The 23,050-nt window shown below is 39.7% G+C and overlaps 1 protein-coding gene across 4 annotated transcripts in view; it reads right to left on the bottom strand.

Moving 5' to 3' along the window:
* Positions 1 to 6,186: 6,186 nt before the first annotated feature.
* The window catches only part of creb3l1 (cAMP responsive element binding protein 3-like 1), a 29,796-nt gene continuing 12,932 nt past the window's right edge, over positions 6,187 to 23,050 (bottom strand). For 2 of the 4 annotated variants that reach the window (XM_052562324.1, XM_052562325.1), the window contains 10 exons: positions 20,130 to 20,305; positions 16,719 to 16,803; positions 15,157 to 15,356; positions 14,898 to 15,047; positions 14,706 to 14,764; positions 14,116 to 14,184; positions 11,558 to 11,657; positions 9,963 to 10,113; positions 9,045 to 9,288; positions 6,187 to 8,393 (listed from right to left, as the gene is read on the bottom strand). In XM_052562324.1, coding sequence (XP_052418284.1) covers positions 8,357 to 8,393; positions 9,045 to 9,288; positions 9,963 to 10,113; positions 11,558 to 11,657; positions 14,116 to 14,184; positions 14,706 to 14,764; positions 14,898 to 15,047; positions 15,157 to 15,356; positions 16,719 to 16,803; positions 20,130 to 20,305 — 1,271 coding nt within the window. In that variant the 3' untranslated portion in view covers positions 6,187 to 8,356. Of the gene's footprint in view, positions 8,394 to 9,040; positions 9,289 to 9,962; positions 10,114 to 11,557; positions 11,658 to 14,115; positions 14,185 to 14,705; positions 14,765 to 14,897; positions 15,048 to 15,156; positions 15,357 to 16,718; positions 16,804 to 20,129; positions 20,306 to 23,050 lie in introns of those variants that run through there. The other 2 variants (XM_052562326.1, XM_052562327.1) reach the window with 2 other exon arrangements.

The following is a 23,050-nucleotide window of genomic DNA, read 5'->3' as shown; positions in this document are numbered from 1 at the left end:
CTGAGGTGGAAGGCTACAGGGACAGATTGGTTGCTGTTGTGTTTCCGCCTGTTATCGACTTTTTCGATGTAGATCCTCTTTCTTTTTCAGGCATTGATTCCCTCTGTCTGTCCTGCCATTGCTGGTGCTGGATGATGTTCATTCCCTTTAGGGTGGAGCCTTATGATTCGAGAGGAATTTTGGATCAAGAGTAGGGTTGTGATCTACTTTTCAGATCACACTATGGACTAGCAAATATTTAACTGCAAAAAGAATATGAAATGAATGTTCTGTGTGTTTCATCTACTACACATACTCAAGCAAGAGTGACACTCAATGTGTCTTCAGCATCTGCTGTCTGACTATATGAGGACACATGAACTTCATTTCCAGAGTAGGGTTGGGCGTTCTTCAAATTTGTCATCAGACGATGTCTAGAGTGAAACATCGCGATGGACGATGACATCGCGAGGGATTGGGGGAGGTGTGCCTTTGTCACGTCCAGTGTAGACGATCTTTAGCTGATGCGACGCCACAAGACAACTGCCGCATCTGTTGTAAGGAGACACTGTGTAAGGAGAGATGACTGAGGACAATGGGGAACGATTTGAAGATCCTCAGTAACACTGACAAACATTTTATCTTGTAAAATGTGTGGTAAGAACTGCCACTCCATAGCATAAACAGAGTACGTGCTATGGCGAATCTCGAAAATGATCGTAAACAGGGATGGAAATGAACTTTTTTGTCTACCAGCCACTGCGGCTGGTGGATTTCATTCTGAATCCAGAATGTAAAAAAAAAAAATGAAAAAGGAATTTGGGAAAAATTAAAAGATTTCATGGGCACAATCACTATAGGGTTATTTCAGCATCTGCCCTCCAAGAATCAGGGTCAGACAGGTATTGACTCTGGTTGACTGCTTTCACCAATGCAAAACCACCTGTGATTTCACAGTGTCCCTCATCCTCTTATAACACACTCGGAGCAAAGAAGAACCCATCCGCCATCAGACCTACAAACACATGCAGTTCACTTTGCACTGCGTAGTATAAAACCCTGAACATTATTGCATAATCAGCACAGCTGCTGCTGGTTTCATTTGAGATTAAACAAAGAGAGGAGAGCAAATCTGCTGTACTATTTCCCAAAGATACATTTACAATGGCCGAGAAAAACTGAGGAACCTGTACTTCCTCTTTTTTTGACCACTGAAGGTCAAGCCTTTCAGTAATACAACAACTTTACCTTGTCCTACAGAAACGAAAAAAGGAAAAACACGTTTGTGGGACAACTAATAATGGCAGAACACAGAAGTAACAGGTCATAAACCTTATTTGTAGATGTTGCAACCAATATCCACAAAAAAAGCATGTGTTGTACAAGAAAAACTGGCAAATTTATAACACTTTCTTATATACCATTATCTAACTCCATTAAAAAAAAATCCTTCCACCATGCCTAAGATAGCTGTGCTAATGATGACGTTGATTATGTGCGAAGAGATTCTGGCATCTGACACCAGAATAATTCAATTTACAGCCAACTGGTCCTGATGACAAGAGAGCCATGTTGTTTGGCCTGATGAACTATTATTAGTCACTGTTTTCTAGACTACACACTACTTGTTAAAACAAATCACAACAAATGGAAAAGTTCATGTAAGTGTGTGTGTGTGTGTGTCCTTGTTTATGCTGCATTGTGGGTCCCCACAAGGCTAGTAAAACCTGATGATAAATTTAAAATGATTCAAAATAGTAAATTCTGTTTATCTGAAAGTGTAACAATGCAAACAGGTTTTCTGTAAGGGGTATGTTTAGGGTAGGTTTAAGGGATAGAAAATATAGTTTGGTCAGTAAAATAGTAATAGAATTCAATTTAAAGTCCACACAATTCACATAACGTGTGTGTGTGTGTGTGTGTGTGTGTGTGTGTGTGTGTGTGTGTGTGTGTGTGTGTGTGTGTATGTGTAAGCTTAATACTATTACGGCTGGTAGTCAATAGGTTACAAGAATGTGGCGTTTCAGCTTATGCTGGAAGTAATCCAGATCATCCTGTCTGTCCGTATAGTACCACGGGAGACAGCTCTTCAGTAAACGACAACATTAACCAAGCTGCAAGTGATATAGCTCTGACTGTAACTAAACTAACAGAACAAATAAACCGTAATTGCGGCTGGTCAAAGGCCAGCTGAGATTGAAGGGAGTTGGTTTCAAGTTTGTAATTCAAGCGAAATGCTCGAATGTTTTGACGTTTCCTAATTAACCCTGGTCGAGTCGTTTACCGTGAGTGAGTTGTACCTGTATGACACCTGTTTCCGGATGGTGAGGTGTAGGAACTCGCTGCTCTCCGCCTGGATCTCAGGAGACAGCCCCGCTTCTCTCCTCGCCGCCAGTCGCTTGGTCCCGTTCCCCGGACACTCATGCTGTTTTAAAGTTGCTCCGCTTTCAGAGAGGAACACGTCCTCCTCCTCCAACACGTCCTCCAAGCTCGGGGGTATCAGGATCGTGACCGGAGAGTCCGCGGAGCTGTGTGCGGCGCGAGACGAACCGTCAACGGTCGCGACTGATGCTTCTGCCATTTATTAAACTAACTTGATAACGGTGCAAAGTATCACACTGAGGGGCACAGCCAAGGTTAAGAGATTATATGTGCTTTCCGTTTGGTCTCAAGAGTGTTAAAGCAACAGAATTTTTGTTTCGGGGCAGTTTGTCATAGATTTGATCATCACCTTCAGTTATGGTTGAATCAGCGGAGGAGACGACGACCACCTCCAAACACACAGCTGACTGTGTCACACGAAAGCCCGCCCACATGTACTACCGATTCAGGATTAGCCAATCACGTGTGAGAATGCAATAAACCCCGCCCATCATAACCACAGCCGCGGAATCATCCAATCACAAGAAATATATCTCTCTATCTCTCTCTCTCTCTATCTCTCTCTCTCTCTCTCTCTCTCTCTCTCTCTCTCTCTCTCTCTCTCTCTCTCGCCGTCACACACAATCCTCACTAAACAGGCACAGACTGGCACATAAATACAATACAGCACTCCGAAAGAATCTCAAGAAGCACAAATTCCTTTTACTGTCAAATTTTACCATTACAACAATATTATTTATTCGTTTGTTGACAAATTGACAATATGTATAGGCCTGTTTGAATTGTGGAAGAAGAGTGTTTTTTTTTTTGAATAGAACATTTTTTTCTAGTAACTGTATGCATGTGAACTGTATGCATTCTTCTGTTGTAAAACTCAATTCAGTACAATGAATCAAAAACAGACATAGTATTGCTTTCACTGTCAATTATATTACAGTGTTATGAAGTCATGTAATAATAATAATAATAGTAATAATAATTCATTACATTTATATAGCGCTTTTTTGCTTTTTCTACACTGTGAAGGGGTTTCTCCTCATCCACCACCAGTGCAGCATCCACCTGGACAGAAAAGCACACCACACACCAGCTTATTGGTGGAGAGGAGACAAAGTGATGAAGCCAGTCAGCAGATAAGGGGATTGTTAAGAGGCCATGATGGGCCAATGGGCGAATTTGGCCAGGGTGGCATTTTTAATGACAACAGATAGTCAGGACCTCGGTTTAACATCTCATCCCGAAGGACGGCGCTTTTTTTTATAGTGTCCCTGTCACTATACTGGGTCATTAGGACCCAGGTTGAGCTCCCCCTGCTGCTCTTACTAACACCTATTCCAGCAGCAACCAAGCTTTCCCAGGAGGTCTCCCACCCAGGTACTGAGCAAGCTCAACCCTGCTTTGCTTCAGTGAGCAACCAGCCTTGGGATGCAGGGCAAAGGTCAGTTTTACAGCCATGACCATGCAACACACTTCTCAGATCACTGCAGCAATACAAGGAAGAAAATATTCCACCAATAACATAACAGTTTGTGTGGGTCTGAATCCATAAAATAAGACAATCAAATGTAATCACTAATCAGAATGCCATCACACTGAATGAAATTTTGAATTATATTTACACATTTTCAGGTCTGAACCCTACACTTTCTACAGGAATTCTAATGCATCAACATTTCTGGGTATGTAAATGTTAGAGCACAACTTTTTTGTCATACTTCACTGGCTGCCAGCTGTGGCTCATCAAGTTCAAACCTCTTATGATCTACAGTAACAGCCAACACAACCTCCTGCTGTAACTTCTGTTTTTGTGTTCCATCCGAAAATATATAGTCAGTGAGTAAGCAATTTGTGCAAACATGGAGAAAAATGAATGAGATTTATTTATTTGTTCTCTCACCGTGAAAGTTTATTTTTTTTTTTTTTGATAGAATTTTATGGAAAGTTCAGTTTGTTGCAACATGGGAGAAGCAATGCAGGGAGAATATTTTACATCATTAATTTATAAATTACTATTATAATAGGAACACTTTGAAACAAAACAGAGGGTCTCTAAACAAGCTCATAACACAAGATCCCATTCTCCTTAGAGAATCGACATCATTAATTACTTGTCTGAACAAAAATACAGTCATGTAATGATACTCACAGCACAGGCCTGTGGGGTTACAGTCACAGATGTTGTCTTCTTGAAAATGAGTTTACACCTGAAGTTTCCTCAATTAACAACTAAAAGTCACATTAAAACCAGACTGTTGCCAAAAAAATACCCAATTTAAAATAACTTCCACACACACAAATGATTTCTCTCAAAATTTCAAGTGTACAGACTAAAGTGTATTTATTGTCAGATTATTTGCAGTAATCAGTTTAAAATTATTACAGCTTTCATGAAATAAAAATAGAGTTCCAGTATCAATAACAGTATCAATAACATGTGCGCGCGCACACACACACACACACACACACACAGGCTGTATAATGGTATGGGTAGCTATGGATATTTGTGTGGGCAGAACATAGCCTATGTCCTTTTTCTCCGTCTCATCGCTCCTTTTCTTTATCCTCCATCACGCTTGGTCGCTCTCTCTTTGGGTTTTATTTCTTTTTGGGTCTAAAGCACAACCTCTGTGGGAAGTGTTTAAGTGTTCTTACAAGAAGTACCTTTATAGCACAAATGGCTGTTATTATAAGATCTTAGAACAGACATAACCTTCATCTCTCAGAAAATCTTGTTTAATTTAACCACAGATAATGATTAACCACACAGAAAGAGTAACTTACAATTTTATTTTGTTAATCATTTTATGTCATAGTGAATACTGTATGCAGGATTGAGGACTGCTGGAGAGTTTCGTGGAGTCAGAATTAATCAAGTTGATGAATCTATATGGAAACCACACAACAAAATGTCCAGAAACCACAGAACTAATTTTCTCTTTATAACAAGTCTGCATGAACTGCATTAAAAGGTAAAACTAGTCATACATGTCTTGTGCTGTATATTTTAAAATTTAATGTGGTAATCTTTCAAATTGTTAGACCACTGTGAAATGCAGCAATGCTAGACATTTTATACAAGGGCCCCACTGACTGAATCCTATTTATATACAGCAACACTCAGTGCTACAGTGTTTACAGTAAAAGCCTCAGGCCTTAACTTCAATTACAGTTTATCTGGGAAAGTGTTTACTTTCACATCTTCAAAAGTTACATGTATATATATATATATATATATATATATATATATATATATATATATATATATATATACAAAATTATTGTAATGTTTTTATTTGACCTCAACATTTTACATACTGCAGACCTATTCCTGGTACAGAATTATCAAAAGGCACCTTACAACTGTTCATTGCCGAATGCATTTTAAACCTGATGTACCAGTTTGAACTCATATTTGTTCAGTCCTGTTTATCCTCACATAGTACAGTTTAGCTGAGCAGCAGCATGGTATGTGATAATATTTGTTTTTAGTTTTGTATGCCAAAAACACAGATATTTTGGTAGAGACTGCTAATATATACCAGAAATAAAATATGTCTAGTAATATTGTCACAGCCCAGTTTATCAAGAAAGAAAAAATGGATAATATACTGCACTGCATGGTGCTGGACAGATAAAGGCCTGACATCTGGTGGTCATAATTTCAAAATACACACTTGAGATGATGAATGCTGATTTTGCAGGAAGACCAGATGCTAATAACCTCTCCACACCAAACCTTTTAGGTTAAAAATAAATAAATAAATAATACAAATTCACATTATTCATAAAGATGCTGTAAAGCAGAAAATAAGACAGGAGACATAATTGCATCTGCAAATTTTGTATTTTGCTTCATTCTAACTCTACTTTAGATAAGACAGAAAAAGCAAGAGGTTCAGAGCATAGATACATACAGAGCCAGATCCATACACAGTTACAAATCAACCCAAGCCGCATGGTGATTACCAAAATGCACTGGAAATATAAAAATACGTCCTCCATATTTACAACCAACATTTACCATCAGTCATATGTACAAAGGGCAAAAAGGGCAGAGATACAGATAATACCAGCAACAATTACTTTTAAAGCATAAACTCCATCGTCAGACTGGACATTAGATTCAATTCCAGAACGCTCAGATATTCCAGGTTCTGTGAACATTATGTGCAGTGAAGTCGTAAAGTTTCCATTTATTGTCTTAGAAATATACAAATCAAAACAATATTTTTCCAGGTCATTATTATTATTACACTACAGAAATACAGGTCGATGGACTATAACAGAGGCGATGATGAGGACCACTCTGTCACTTAAGTTAAAGCTCTTTAAAATGATGATTAATTCAGTTTTACACTGATAATATGATGTTATCTACAGTTTTTCATTGTGTTATGGCACATATACCACAGAGTAGGCCTAATTTATAAGAACTGACGGTGACATTAATTTCTATAATTTAATTAGGGCTGAAAAATGCATTGAAATACTATCAGTGGTTATTTCTAGCTGTACAATAAAAAATTATATTGTGGCTGTAGCATCAGAGGACATCGTTAAAAAATTATTTAACAAAAAAAAAATTGAAAATTGTAAATCAAACCCAAAAGATTTTATGATTAACAAATTGTTTCTGAACAGTGACATCTATCTCATAACAAAAAATTATCTCCTTTAAGAAAGTATATTTACACAACTGCACCATCAAGTCCCAGATATTTGCGGTTAATTTTACAGTGGTCAAATAGTTTGCTCATGAACAGAATATAGACAGTCTAGACTAACATTAAAAAGAAGCATTCCATATTCAGAAAAACGTGTTTAAATAACATTAATTTGTAAAGAGGTTCACTATTCATAACGGGAGTAACTGTTTGTTTTCACGTTGTATCCATTATAGCCAATGTTTTTTAATGGACTCAAGCGGATTGTGCAGAATTCTTCAGAGACTGAACATGGTTAAACACACACAGGATTTGATCGTCCCTGTTCATTTTTCTCTATATACAAAACTTTCTTTACATAGAAATAAAGATAACAGAAAAAAAACTGTTTAACAGTTATGACAACAAGATCATGTAAACCTTACATCATCTTTCATTTAAACAAACACAATAACTTTCATAATTTTTTTGTGCATAAAATAAATATGCTCTTTTTTGGATGCTGCAAATACTAGAATATATTACGGATAAACTTTGTAATTCAGTACAAAAGCCTCTGCCTTTTAAAAGTAGAAAACCAAAATAAAATGCATTAATAAAAGTAAGCAGAGTAAAAGAGGTTTAGGAGGGAACTATGCGGTTAGGAGCTTTTTAAATATGACACAATGAAAAAGAGCGCGAAGGCACTTAAATCAATTAGTTTTCCTAGTGCAAAACAAGTGCAATCCAGCTTAAACGTATTAGGGAGAAACAAGCCAAGATGGCAGAGGAAGAAAATCCTGTCAAAGCAAGCTTTGCAAAACCGCAAAGTACGTCAGGCACCTGTGATTACACCCACTGGAAAACATTCAGAGATTTAAAAAGAAGTCATAAGAAGAAAAAAAGAAGTTCTTTGGGGTATAAGTAGGGATATGTAGTAAATGGACAGTCTCATGGCATTTTAAGAAAATCAAAGCAAACACTCATGAACTTTCCCTCCCACACCCTGTGTGTGAAGTGTTTAGTGAATTTAGAGCTGCAGGCTCACATCCATCTAAAACAGAGCAGCATCTACAACCGCCCACATCCTCTCTTCTCTCTCTTAGTCCTTAAACTCAGTGCTTGCTGGTAAAGGGGAGTTTCAGTGTATGGATGGACCCATTTCTCTTCTCACAGTTCTGGGGCTGAATGTCATTGGAATGCATGTCAAGTGGGTTGGATCGTGGTCATGAGGCTTGTTGGTTCGTTAGGGTTGGGTCAGGTGACTCAGGGTCTGTAACGGTCAGGGTCAAAGGCCGAGTAGTGCAGGATCATGGGACGTCTGTGTGATGAGGCAGCTCCACCCAGAGGGGTTAAAAATATTCTGCTCCTCCTTCAGGATCCCGCTTTCTGAGAGAAAAGAGACAATTCTTATTTCTAATTCACAATATACACTGGCCTTAAAAAGGCTTTTAAATGTTTTTAAGTCTCTTATGTTCATCAAGGCTGCATTTATTTAATCAAAAATAAAGTAAAACTGTAATATTGTTAAATACTATTACAATTAAAAATAACTGCTTGATAATGCAGTTAATCCCGGTGATGCCAGCCTTAACTTCAGTCCTCAGTGTCACATGATCCTTCAGAAATTATTATTTTGTTATGATTTGGTCCTCAAGAAATGTTTCTTACTATCAATGTTGAAAACAGCTATGCTGAATGTTTGAAAGAACAGCATTAAAAAAAATGTAATTAATTAAACTTCAGCAAATCTCAAAATACATTTTTCTTTTTCATACTGTACTCTACTGTTATTTTATGATGCCTAAATTGTAGCATTAAAAACCATTTACTTTTTTTGTGTGTCTATTTTTAATGTATATAGACAAAACACCAGACAAAAAAATTTAAACACCAGCTGCTTATAAGTAATCTGCCATAACACAAAAATAACTCCTCTTATCTGTATCACCAGATTTTTAATATCAGTGCATCTTTAATAATTAAGTTGCCATAAACTACCCCTGAATGGATTTAAAGTACTGTCAAAGTGTGTCTCACCTGGAGTGGTAGTGTGGTTCTGGGGGACGGAGTGGGGCCGCGGATGTGTTGCTGTAGCTTGCAGGCTCGGGCTGGGCCTGGCTCAAGTACCTGCTCACAAGAGCAGAATGATCCTGCTCATGGCTGTCTTTCAGGTCCTGGACATGTCGCGGCACCCCCTCCATCCTGTCCACACTCAGCACGCCCCTGTGGCCGTCCTCCACTGGGGCACCCTCGTCATAGAAGAGCAGGCTGCGGGAGCGGACTACACACACAGGGAACAGCGTTACTTATGTCATATGTCTCGCATAAGATAAGCTCATTTTGACTTTCATGCGATTTGTAGAGTGAAGAGAAGCGTTTTTGTGGACTCAGAGAGAGTGGGAGAAAGAAAGAGCAAGATTTGGAGTGAGCTACTCTCTTAGGCGAAACAACACGCATTTTCGGTTACTACAGCAACCCTTTCACCATCATCCACGGCCCGAGACTGTAGGGCCCTTGTGAAAATGGATGAGGCATTTGAAACCCCTTTCAAGCACAGCTTTGATAGAGCCGAAAGAGATGAGGCTCAGTGTGTGTTGTAAAGTTGAAAGAGGATTGTCAAATCTGCTCAAAGGGAAGTAATGATTTCAATCTAAAACTCTCTAGATGTCTGACAGTAATTTGAGGGTGAGAATGGGCACTGTCGGCCCAGGAGCTCTGTTAATAACCTTTAGAAGAGAGACAGAACTCTTTCAGTCTCTCGTGGGGGGATCGAAATGACTGCTGTCAAAGACACACACAGCTATTAGCTGCCTGGATAATTCAATGTGTCTGAAAGCCAGATGACCTACAAATAAATGCTTCTTTGCACATGTGTAGAGAAATGTAATAATATCATGCAATGTACACAATGATAGCTGATCTCGGTTAACTCATTAGGGGCAGGGATGAACATACCCTGGCTGGTGGTGTAGAGGTCACCTGAGGGCAGCGGTGCAGACTTCACCGTGTGTGAGGATGATGAGGATAAGGAGGAAGAGTAGAGGGAGAGCTCAGGCAGGCAGGGAGCCAGCGAGCCCAGCACCAACACAAAACACAGCGCCACCACCTGGCCAGGAGGAGGAACCACACACACGGTGAGCACACCGCCCCACTGTAATCTACTTGAACTACAGCTCTCAGAGCAGAACTGACCTGCCTTTACATGCATAGGATCAAAGCACTAAACTAATAGATATTTCATTAGAATAGTTCAAACAGAAATGAAAATGTACTCAGCCTTGAGCCATTCAAGATGTAGATGAGTTTGTTTCCTCATCGAAACAAATTTAGAAAAATGTAGAATTACACCACTCACCAATGGATCCTCTGCAGTGAATGGGTGCCGTCAGAATCAAAACAGCTGATAAAAACATCTAAGTAACCCACAAGTAATTCACACGACTCAACTTGACATCTTGTAAAGCCAAAAGCTGCATGTTTGTAAGAAACAGATTTATTATTAAGGTATAATAACTTTAAATTGTTGCTTCTAGACAAAATCCGTAATAATGCTTTTTCCAATAAAAAAAGTCATCACCCTGTTGTCCTCTCACATTAAAATACACTAACATATTTGTTTAGAAGAGTTTTGGACTTGTAAATGATACTTGATCTGTGCATATTTTTCCCCTGATTCAGATGAGACAATGTTTTCATTGGAGAAAGCAATATTATGGTGGGATGAGTTGGCCGGGGCTGATAGCCGTGGGAACGGCGCAAGGCCGGTGGAGTGATTTGGAAATGAGGCCTGGGCCTCTCTCCTCCTTCACTGTCGTCGCTCCACTTTTGTATCCTTCCCATCTCCTTCGTGGAACTTGAAACCGGTGAGTGGAGCAGATGTCGCTCATTTCCAAATCACTCCACCGGACTTGCTCCGTTCCCACGGCTCTCGGCCCCGCCCCACTCGTCACATATGGATAGAGGACTTATATTGTAGCTGGAAGGAACAGTTCTCTGTTGGAAAAAAAAACAGCTTATGCTGGTTAGGTATGTTTTGAAGCATGGCTGCTGGTTTGAGCTGGTTGACCTGGTTTCAGCTGGTCCTATGTTGGTCTTAGCTCCTGCTCAGGACCAATTTAGGATCAGCACATGACCATCTTAAACCAGCTCAAACTAGCAGCCATGCTTTCAAACATACCTAACCAGCATATGCTGTTTTAAAAAATTTTACAAAATGCATCTCTTCTCTTCACAAGCTGTTAATTGATGGAGTGGTGTCGTGTTGTGGATTATTGTAATGCTTTTATCAGCTGACTGGACTTTCATTCTGATGGCACCCATTCACTAAAGGGGATGAATTGATGAGCAAGTACTGTATTGCTAAATTACTCCAAGTCAGTTCTGATGAGGAAACACACTTGTCTACATCTTGGACTGCCTGAAGTACATACTGAGCAAATTTTGGGGTAAACTATTCCTTTAAGACTCTGCTTTGTTAGAAAGAATCACTGAGAAAGTGTATGTAGGTTGAAATAAATGTACGTGTTTGTACAGTATATGTGTATATATACCATGAGACAGGTTCCGGTCTGCGTGGAAGCAATTTTGCAGGACCGAGGCACTTTTCCACTCACTAGAGCCTGAAGTCTTTGTAGCTGTTGTAATAGAGACCTAAAGATGATATAGAAAACACATCAAAAAAAGAAGACTGATTAGTAAATTCTTTAGATCAGGCTGTAGGCAGCATATTTTTCTGCAGGCTATGTGTGTTCCTCTCTGAGCTGTTTTGTAACAGCAGGATCTTCTTATTCAGAGCATTTCAGGATAATACACTTCTTACTCGCCACAGTGTTACATAAACTGAACTCCCCTTCACACCACTCACAGTCTCTCACTCTCCTCCTCCTCCTCCTCAACGCTGCCTGCTGCATGCGTGCAGTGGCTGTGAATTTATTTCCCCTTCAATTATGTCATTCTTCAGCCGCCAATCAAACATAAGCTTCTTCTCTTGCTCTCTTATTAATCTGACTCAAAACAGCACAAAGTCAAAAACAACTGCAACACTTATAGCCATATAGTTCAACCTGGTCTTCCATTTTCAGTGTCATGAATTAACTAATTTAAATCAGCCCCACACTTGTCTCATTTTTGACATGATCACATTAGTACACTAAAGGACACAAGAAATGTATAATGATTCTGTTGCAGAGTTGATAACTGAACTGATAAACATTTATATTCCCCACAGTATACAGTGCATAAGCAGTGGCCTGTGAACCTGTGTTTGTGCATGTAATCTCAGCAGCAGACTTTCTCACTCAGAAGAAATGATCCAGTTATAATAAAAAACGACATTGAGCTCCCTCTAGTGGAGGAACTAAGACGCAACATCACATGCAGTAATGAGTAACACCACAACCTCCACCACCAGAGAGAGCCATTGCAACATGTTGGAAAACAAATCAAACCAAAAAAATACTACATTGCTATTTCATCATTTAGCAGACTCTTTTATCCTAAGCAACTTACAGTACACTTATAACAGAGACAGTCCCTCTGGACCCCTGCAGTTAAGTGCTTTTTCACTTGACTAGATCACCTCAAAATAAACCTGTATATTAGTTTTCACCTAAACATACACATACAGGATCACTCATAATGAATGCTGTAGACTAGTCTAGCTCTAGACGGTATGTTTTCAGCATTGGTGAAGGGCTCAGACCGCCCTGCAAACCTAGCAATAACCATCTCAATTTGATTGAATAAACAGTGGTTTACTCAGATTAATATACAACCCACCCACTAACACACAAACACAAACTCCCCCCTGCTGTCTCTTTGAATTCTCTTAGATAAGTCAGAAGGCTCTATCCTAATAAGAATCGGCAGAGTGCCAACACACACAGTCTCTTTATCCTGTAATGAGAGGCAGGCCGGCACCGTGCTGCGTGCTACTTTAAGTGTGTTGTTAATAAGGGGCCTGTGCCAGTCCTCTATAAAAAGCATTACTATATACTTACACACATATTCATGTCACTCTTACCTACATACTAAAAGCACTGATGACAGTAGTGTGCTACAATAAAGCTTCAAAGCCTAAAATAATGGTGAAATATAAACAACGCAAAATTTCAGGGTCAGAAAGATTTCTTTGTATGTTTTTGAAAGATGCTTTTTATTATTCTCAACAAAGCTGGATACAATTGATCATAAATACAGTAACAAAGTAATATTGTGAAATATTACTATAGTTTAAAATCACTTTTTTTCTATATTAATATATTGGCAAATGTAATTTATTCCTGTGATGGCAAAGCTGAATTTTCAGCAACCATTACGCTAATCTTAAATGCATATAATCCTTTAGAAATCATTCTAATATTATGTTAAAGGTGAAATTATAATTTCAACGTTGAAAACAGCTTGATGCTTGCTGCTTAATATTTTTGAGGAAACCAGGATACATGTCTTTTTTTTTGTATTCTTGCTAAATAGAAAGTTTAAAACAGCTGTTATTTGTAATTTTTGTAATAGCATAAATGTCTTTAACTGTCACTTTTGATCAGAGTAATGCACCCTAATTTTTTTAACTAACTTTTAAATGAAAGTATACTTTCCTGCATGTTTTTGATAGCCCTTTTTTTATTCTAAACACTGACAAACCTGTATGGCTTACTCCAAAAGAAATTAAAAGATAACTTAATTTATGTTCGACGTGATGATGATTCAATGACTGAATTCAAATTTTAGGTGAACTACCCCTTTAAGAGCAGTTCTCTTCAATAAGGTTTTAGAGTTAATCCACAGAAAAAGAGCTGACTTTGATAACACACAATCCCTCACGGTGCTCTCTCTTTCTGTCTCTTTAAACAGTAGGAACAGACAGCACCCGGGCGACAGCGCCTATGTTCTAACAAGGCCACCCAGGAGAGAATGAAAAGGTGCTGCTCTATATGATCGGAAGGGGAGGTTAAGACCTGCATGCATCTGGTCCGACTTAGCAACACCTGCTGACTGCGAAGAGGCTGCTGCATACGCTTACCGCAAACACGGTTACAATTAAACTGATTAAAATCCACCTATAAAGTATTCACTGTGATTAAACACAAGCACACGAATGGTATCTCACCTGTTGGCATTCTCGAGCGTCTCTACCTTTTTCCACAGTTCATTGTTCTCTGAAGTATAGTTCTCAACTCTGAGGAGGAGAGAGAAAGTGTGTTATTGCACACGGAAACAATGACAGATTGAAACACATAAATAAATCGCTTCCAAATGTATAACCATGCATAACCCAGTCAACTTGACTGACTTAAGCATAGTGGAAAAAACAGTCTGTGTGTGTGTGTGTGTGTGTGTGTCCAGCGTGAGTCCAGTCTCTCCAGCACATTATCCAAACCCTGAGAGCCTAACAGCAGCATAAAAGGGAAAATGACTCATGCAAACGCACACACACCCCAATGAGTGTATGGACTGTAGCCATTGGCTGCATTCACACAACAAGAGCCATAAAATAGCAAGCGGGATATATATATATGATTAAAGGAGAGGAGGTCAACGAAGAGAAAGAAGGATGAAGGCACCAAGAAAACACAGACGACAGTGGATGCTAGACAAACAATGCAAGAGGAGGGGAAGAGAAAATAAGAGCAGGAGAGAAAGGGTGAGAGGGAGTAGAAGAGGTAGAGAACAAAGGAGTAGAGTCGGGGAGGCAATTACTTTTTCTCCAAACACTCTACGTATTCCTTCTTCTTCCTGCGGCTTTCTTGTGCAGAGATCTAAGAAAAAAAATGCATCTACTTTAGCACTGAAGTATAATGTCTATATATGTATATGTGCATCAAAATCATATAAGAGGAGGATTCTAACTGAACCGATTCAATATTAATAGTATGTGATCATAAGTAATACCTTGTTTTTGATTTTCCTGCGCACCCGTTTGAGGGCTTTCTCCTCAGTTTTGGTGAGCGGTAGTTTGTTGGGGACGGGATATCCCTCAGCGATCAAAGTCCTCTTCTCTTCCTCTGTCAGCATCAAAGGGCCTGATGTTCCCTGCAGCTTCTGCATTACAACACAAGTCAGCGTTTTTCCCTCTGTATATATGTGTTCAGTATGTATGGATATAAGAATGAATGTGGTGCGTCACATGCTGAAACTGCGTTTGACTCACATGCGGGGCGGTGAGGAGAGGGGACGAGGAGATGGCTGTGGAGGTTCGGGCTTGTAGCCGGGCAGGGCTGGACGGAGGCAGTGAATGTGGGCTCTGCAGGTGGCCAGGGCTTAATGGTGGCAGTGAATGTGGGCTCTGGGATCCGTCGCTGTCGCTGCCGTGGCTGCTGGGAGGAGTGGGCGGCAACCGTAGATGCTCATCTGTTGGGAAAACATAGATACGAGACACACTTGAAACACCTGTAACCCGTTCACTTGTGGCATTCACATCTTAATGATCAGGTTTGATTCCGTACATATGCTAAACAAACACGGCAACCCATCAAAATAGAGTTCAAATGGGCTTTTGAGCAAAGCCAGGCCAAAAAAAGTCTATTCACCTGTCATCATGCAAAGCCAATAAAGCCTAATCTGTTAAGCTTTTATTCATTTCGCACACAGCAAATGCATGAACAATGCTTCTAAGTGTGGTGAGTGTTGGACTCATCATGTGTTTGGTCTGGCCATGTTCCATTATATACACAGAACTGCTTTAATGCTGTTGTTTCTGGATGAACAGAATGAAAGGACGTCATATTGCCATGCAGACAGCGCACACACAACACTTGCAGGTGCTATAGGTTGCTTGCCATTAGAAAATTTTCATCCAAAGTGATGTGTGGTGTACTGAGGGGACAGTCACACTGGAGAAACTTCTCCAGAAACTCTCAGCAACTCAGTGGTGGTGACTTTAGAGCTGGCGACTTAACTTAAAACCTAAAAATAGTCTAGAACAAATATCAAACAATAATAGCTATTAAACGCAGGGACTGTATGTGTTTGCGGTACATACACAGAGATCTAACTTATCAATATCACGACCATCCAGTTACTTTACTATTCAAAAGTCTGATCAGTCATCAGTCAAAAAAACAGTTCTTTTGCACTGCCTATTCATCAAAGAATCCTGAATATGAAATTATAATTTTACTGTATTTTGATCAAATAAAATGCATCCTTGATGAGCATAAGTGCATGCAAACAATTCACTCTACACAATGGGCTACAATGCAATTCTCAGAGGTTACATCAGACTTGGTTTTCATCAATGGGCCATTCAGAAAGGGCTAAAGTTGAGATCTGAGAGATTGTCAAACACATGCAAAAGTTAAATAAAGAAACACTCACACTAAGCCTCATTTCCTCTGGAAAAGGAACACCATTAGAGTATTTATAACCCTGAACTGACCGTAGAGCGAGGGGGCAGAATAAAAGTGGGCTAATTTGCTTAGTTTTGCCATCTTTAAACTAGTGTGGAAGAACTGCACTGGCCATATGTGGCAACTAAGTGCTATATGTTGAGTATATTAGCTTGCTGTTGTGTATCTAAAGTAGTGGACTACTTTAAAGCCTTGTATTTAGAGGACAGTCATGGTTAAAACTTAAAAGACTAGAACTGCTGTACCTTCAGTGCTGGGCCCCAGTGCAGTCACTACTAGGCATGCAAGACTCAAATAATCAAACTGTTTCATCACAAAGACCATGCTGTTCAAGAGCAGGGCTGAAGAGAGATTTCACACCCACCTGAGGGCACACTGAGGAACTGGTTCACCTCTCTGGGCTCTGCTTTGATGGCAGGAACAGAGTTTGAGCTCAGGCCTTTGGAACTCTAACAACAAAAACAAAAAGCAAAACAATCACCATGATGACATCAAAATTTAGCACACTTTCCTGGTATTACACAATTAATCTGTCTATGTTTGTGCTATACTATATTGTAATATTTGATCAACATTTTCTGCAGCTTCTTTCTTGTTCTGCTGATAAAGACAGGTATCTCCCTACATCCTATATACATTCATATCCTGTTTCACTCAAAAATATGGCACAAGAAGGAAGTAAAATTAAATTCTCATTCATTACAATATGCAACTAAGGTATCTGTGAAAGAAGCATCTTGTCTGTGTTATCTCAATGCACGTTACAGCAATATGTGGCGCAGAGACATCATTCAGCTTTATCTGAGAGCCTCTGATGAAATCAGGCTGCAGTGGTCTGTAGCATTTAATGATTTCTGATGGTACTCAACTGTTAGTGTACTGGACTAAATGTGCTCCATGCTGGATGTCTGAGACAGTAAACACAGCTGAAGTCAGACTCAAACTGTTTACATTGACAGAGCAAAAGCTACCCGCTTGCAAACCACACACAGTCTGGCCATTATGCACAAAGTGGGGTGACATGAGCCTCAGATCAGAGGGGCTGTTGTTCCCTTCACTTTTCCCTCATACGTCCCTCTTATTATTTTCTGGGTCGGCGGACGGTATTCCCCACCAACTTGAGCTGGTAAAGGCCTTTGTGCAAAGAGACTAAAATAACTTTACTGTAAAAATTGCTGAGGTGTGCTATTAGCTGGATTAATCACGATACAAAATCAGTTTGTTTACATATTATATGGGTGTGTACTGGGTATATTTATTTTGTATTTATAAATAGGCACACACATGCATGTATATATTTAAGATTTCTTTTTTTACATTAAATATATTTATTTATCATATAAATGATATATAAATATAAAAAAATGTAAATATTTGTAAAAATAAATACATGTTGTGATTGCATTTATATATACATAATAAATAAGCACAGTACACACACATCTATTATGTAAACACAAACCTTTATTTTGGATGCGATTAAACAATTGACCGTTTTCTGTGTCACGTGCACTCAGATATCCCTGTTTATTACACGGCTCTGTGGAATACTTGTTTCTGATTGGTCAATCGTGCCATCCAGTGGTATGTTATTCAACCGCCAAATTGAATAACACACCGCTCATCCGGGTACTACAAATAATCTTGACCGGTACTACGTTTATGCTTAACGAGTCACTCCGCTATCGCTGACTGTCTGCCGCAATCTTGTGACTGAAAACACTTAACCACCGCGTGTTACAATGGAAGACTTCAGCATTCATTTCAACATATATGGTAAAAACATTTGTTTAGCCATGTAATAAACAGGATAATGTACATCCAGCTGGATGTTATCTCAGAATAAACCCCTTCAAGGCTGATACAAGACCCCTCTGCTTCCCTCCGCTGATCACCCTGTCTGGGTTTATTCTGAGATAACAACCGGCTGGATGTGCATTGTCCCTTACTTATTTGTCAGCAAAATTATGTCAGATTATGCTAAATGCAATTTTTGGGATATCTGGGTGCAGGTAATACTTAAAACGAGTACACACTGTTAATTTACATTTACTACTTACATTGTAACAATACAAAGCCTGTTAAAAATAAGGAAACTTAACCTTTATTGAATTAGTTGAGTCAATGATTCAATGACTCATACAGTAAGACTCATAAAACAATCGCTTGAAAAGTTCCATTATGAATCAGTGTTTTAAAATTTTATTCTGGCAATGATTTCATTGAATTGCTCATAAAGTGTCCAAATATGCTTAATAAATAGCAGGATAAGTGCAGTATGTGAAAGGAGTTGTATGTATGAATTTATAGAATTCATAAAAAAGCAGGCATAAGCTACCCAGTTGGTCTACTGCTTCTATAGGGCTTCGAAAATGCAAATTACACGATGTCACATGAGATAAGCTGTAAATGGCAGTGAAGCAGCACGCACGACTAAACTGTAAGTATCTTGACACTGACAATTTTGGGAAGTAGTATGTCCAGATTGCCAGATTGCATTCATACTAAAATATAGAATTTATTTTTAATAGTCCAATGTATAGTCCAGTATGTGCACTGTGCACTTGTTGCTACAAACTGGTATAATGTTTTAACCTGCAGTAAGAGTCACTGAAATATTCTCTACAACTATACAGCCTGTCAGCCTCAAATCCCAGGACTGAAACTGATTCATAAAAACTGTAAATACACAAAAACTGAATCTTTCAAATGTGTCTATAAAACATATTTCAAATAGCCGTCCTCCCCTTCTAGTCAAGTTTCATTAAAATTAAACTACATCAAAATCAGGTCATATTCTGTTTTAGTTGGACCAATAACTTGGACTAATTCAACATTTCAAGGTGGCCTCAAATGGTTCCAAAGCACTGCCTGAAGATTATGTAATATATGCAGATCATGAATTATAGTTATTATGGTGCTCCATGTCTTAACGCCATGTTATTTATGGTTTGTGTTTATCTGGTGAGAGCTGCTCTTCCTGTGGCACACGGTCACAGTGTCTCCATGAGGACGCTCTCCAGTACAGCTGCACTCTGACAATACAGCAGAACCCAGTGGGATGTCAGAACAGCTTTACACCATGTGCGTGTCTCGCTGCCCTTCTTAAATAAATGACACGTGCTTATATAACCCCATCCATCCTGAATATTATTTCTTCTAGCCAACTAAGTTATTCTTGACAGTGCTTCTCACTTGTTAACTTCTAGCAAAAATGTTCGAGCCCTTGTTCTGTGTATTTGCTTATTTTGTTGACAGGTATCTTCACACAGTACGACCTCGCTCCCCAGGGAGGACAGAGTTTATGGGAGCTGGCGGAAAGTCTGGCCTGAGTTAGTGTCAAGTCAAGGAGAAGAGAACAGTTCCATGGCTCTGATGCTCAAAGAGAGTGCGGTGCCAGATTCGAGAGGCCTCAGCAGCCACAAAGAACTCATCTACTCTCAGCTCAACACTGATGCTGCTGGAGCCGATCCCCATGCTTCAGTAAGTTCAACTCCTTACACCCGCACTCATACTGCGAACATGCTCACTGGGCAGAGAAGTGGAGCAAGCTGCCAGCGGAGCAAAAGAGCACATGAAGCACGTGTGTGTGCATGTTTTCCATTGTCATACTAATACAATGGTCCCTTTGGTGTGCAGTGTGTGTAAGGTTCACCATCATTAGCTCGCTTACATCTTTTGATACCCACTCTAAAAACAACATCTTCCTGACTAAGAAAACGAGTATGAAAACAACGTCGGTTTTCAAGATTAGTTGTATGATGGCCATTTTTACCTTTTCCCCGGTGTGGTTTCTCTGTGGCGGAGGGGCAAGCGTGAGGGGATGGGAGTAGGTGCTGGTGTTGGCCAGAGGGGGCGATGTATCAGGACAGTTTTCTGACATCAGGCTGGGCTCCTGCTTCACTAGAATGGCTGTGAGATCCTGACTGAATGACCACATCCCTTCTGAGTCTAAGGAAAGGAATAACAGGCTCAGACAAACAGAACACAGAGAAAAAGGACTGACTGTTACATTTTAAAAGTTTTGTTTAAAATGCTTTGGGGAGTGACACGTGGAGTTAGAATAATTATGTCTCTCAAAAGAGTCAATCATTCAGATGTTAAAAACAGAGAAAACTACTGCATAAAACAGAATGAAGGTTTCTCAAAGCACAATTTAAACAGTTTTCAACTGACAGCTGACATCTATGTTTACATAGATTAACAAATTAAAAAATAAATTTACATTGGAAAATATAACCACAAGTCCTGTGGACAGTAGGGCACAGATGAGCTTATGTAAAATGAAGCTCAGATTATTCACAGCATCTCTTAATTTTATTAATTTGAGTATTTGATAAGCATACCACTTAAAAAAAAACTAATTTGAATCCTTTGACAATCAAAAAGTAAATATATTTATAAATCACTGTGTATCAGACAATCTTCAGTCATGCAATGCATTTGTGTGCTTTAAAAAAAAAAAAAATTAAAGGGCCTTATTGGCAAATATCATGCGGGATGTTAACACCATGGACAAAATTGCAATCAAAGAGTGATATTTCCTTGAAAGTGACAAATTTCACACTCCAGACCCCATGGAGGGGGTTTCATACAGATGCAGGTGAGGAAGACAGACTGGGTCACTGACCGGAAGGGTAAAGCAAACCAGCTTCTCTTTATACTGTTAACACAAAAGCCTATGGTGTGGGAGGGGCAGGTGAGAGATTGGGGGCATGTAGGGTGGCTAGAGAACAGCTCGACATGTCTGGACGCTTCAAAGAGAAGGAAAGCACTGCGTATTGTGGGAGCCCTCGTTATCACATCGCCCTCGGTAGCATTCGTGTGCAGGCTCCACCGCAGGATCGATAAAACATTATGCGGCCTTGTAAAAGAAGGACGGCAGGTTTTTCATGTTAGTCCTCTGTTAGGGAAGGACATCAGCAGGAGTTTGATTACAACAGGAGTGCAAGGCTCGTTAGGAGTTCTGCTGTTTGGTGGAGAGCGCTGGGTTTTATACTTCATAGCTCTCAGTCTGTGGGGAACCTCTGTAAAAGTGCCTAACCCTTCAGCTTAGTAAACCAGATTAGGCCATAAGAGTCTGTCCTTCACCAGGGTGCACTAAAGCAAACACACTCATGCACAGCCTCCATTGTAAATAAAGGATTAGTCGTCTCTACAGCTTTTTCAAACATGATTAGACCAACAGTACACTTTCTAAAGGATCTGGTAGATCAGAGGGGTCATCTCTGTCTCTTGGCTCTACAAGGAGCCTCTCATGCTCTCATCTCTCTAGTTATTAAATCAAAATGAGATTATGGACATCCCTGATGAACCAAACCAGCACTAACCAGTATAAACCAACCAGCTGGCTGGTCTTGCTGGTTAATCAATATAAACATTTTGGCCTTTGTGTTGTGTGCTTGTTCTGAAACACTGAGGTGACACACAGTATACTCTGTCATGCACTCGGACAGACAGAGGAAGACAAGGCAAAAACCTGCCGCAGCTTGATTATAACTGCACATTTTAACTTACTTCTCTCCGTTTCTCCATGTGGTAGCTTAAATGCTGCTTAGAACTGATGTTCCTCAATAATGGACAAAAGTTGTTTGAATTTTACATGCAAAAGTCCCTCCGTATACTCTACGGAAGCTACTGGGTCCTGCCCACAGGGCACTGTAAGGCTTTGATGTCTCTCAGGACAGCAGGTATCATAGCCGGGTGACTCCAGGCCGGCAGAGACGGAAAAGCGATGCTCATTAGCAGGTTTAAAGTTACTGCAGAGCAACAGGAGACAAAGTAGTGAACCAGCCAGCGCTTACTTTAACTGCCCCTTAAAGCCGCTCATTCTTTGTAGAGGCAGGTTTATGGATCAGAGGGGACATCACACATAACTGAAACACCTGAACTCAATGTGCTCATCGAAGCGCCATAGACTGTCAGAATTTTTTTTTAGCAAAAACTATACTTTAAGGGGTTCAACAGCTTTTCAGTACCTTTAAAAGGACATCTTTGTTACCTATTTACCTCTAAAAAGGTACATAGTAGTATGGCAGGGTATAGATTGCTGAAATATATTTCAAATGTTTGACAGCTAAATATCTGATGAGGCCTGAAAACTGTATAAATAAATGTACTGTCAGTAAGTTCATTGTTAATTCAACTATTATTTCCTTCATTTTACTATTCATTTTTTTTAACAAATCACACCTGGCTAATTGTACCCCTGAAGCACAACTGCCGCTGCAAACCTAAATGTTCACATTTTTCTGTAAACTCAGTTCTTTGAGCTAGAAAGCACAGAGAGAAAGAAACAATGGCATAAATGTGTTCTGAAAGACCTTTATTTTGGATGCTTTGGCACTATAGTCTGACTAAATGGATCGAGAAATCCTGCAGTACCTTCATGTTTCTTTAGGGATTTGTTGATTTAAAGCCCGACTGGAAAGTAGCTGCAGTCCGTGCACACACTCCTTGCATAGTCAACCTGAGTTCAAGATGATGCAACTCTCGGACCCCCCCCCCCTTTAAATTCTCCATTTGAAGCTGGAAACCAGATCCCTTTTTATTTTATGGATGTCTACAGTTCCCTGGAATGATCGTGGCGTGTGTGAGAAAGAGAGAGAGAGCGAGAGAGACAGACGGATGAACTGACAGGATGAGTGAGCGAGTATGAGTGTTGGCTGCCTTCCTGGAATTCCCAGCTTCCAATGG

This window comes from Carassius gibelio, chromosome B7 (assembly GCF_023724105.1).
Source record: "Carassius gibelio isolate Cgi1373 ecotype wild population from Czech Republic chromosome B7, carGib1.2-hapl.c, whole genome shotgun sequence".
NCBI classification, from domain to species: Eukaryota; Metazoa; Chordata; class Actinopteri; order Cypriniformes; family Cyprinidae; genus Carassius; species Carassius gibelio.
The sequence above is the reverse complement of the archived record's forward strand: the minus strand, read 5'-3'. Positions and strand labels throughout refer to the sequence as shown.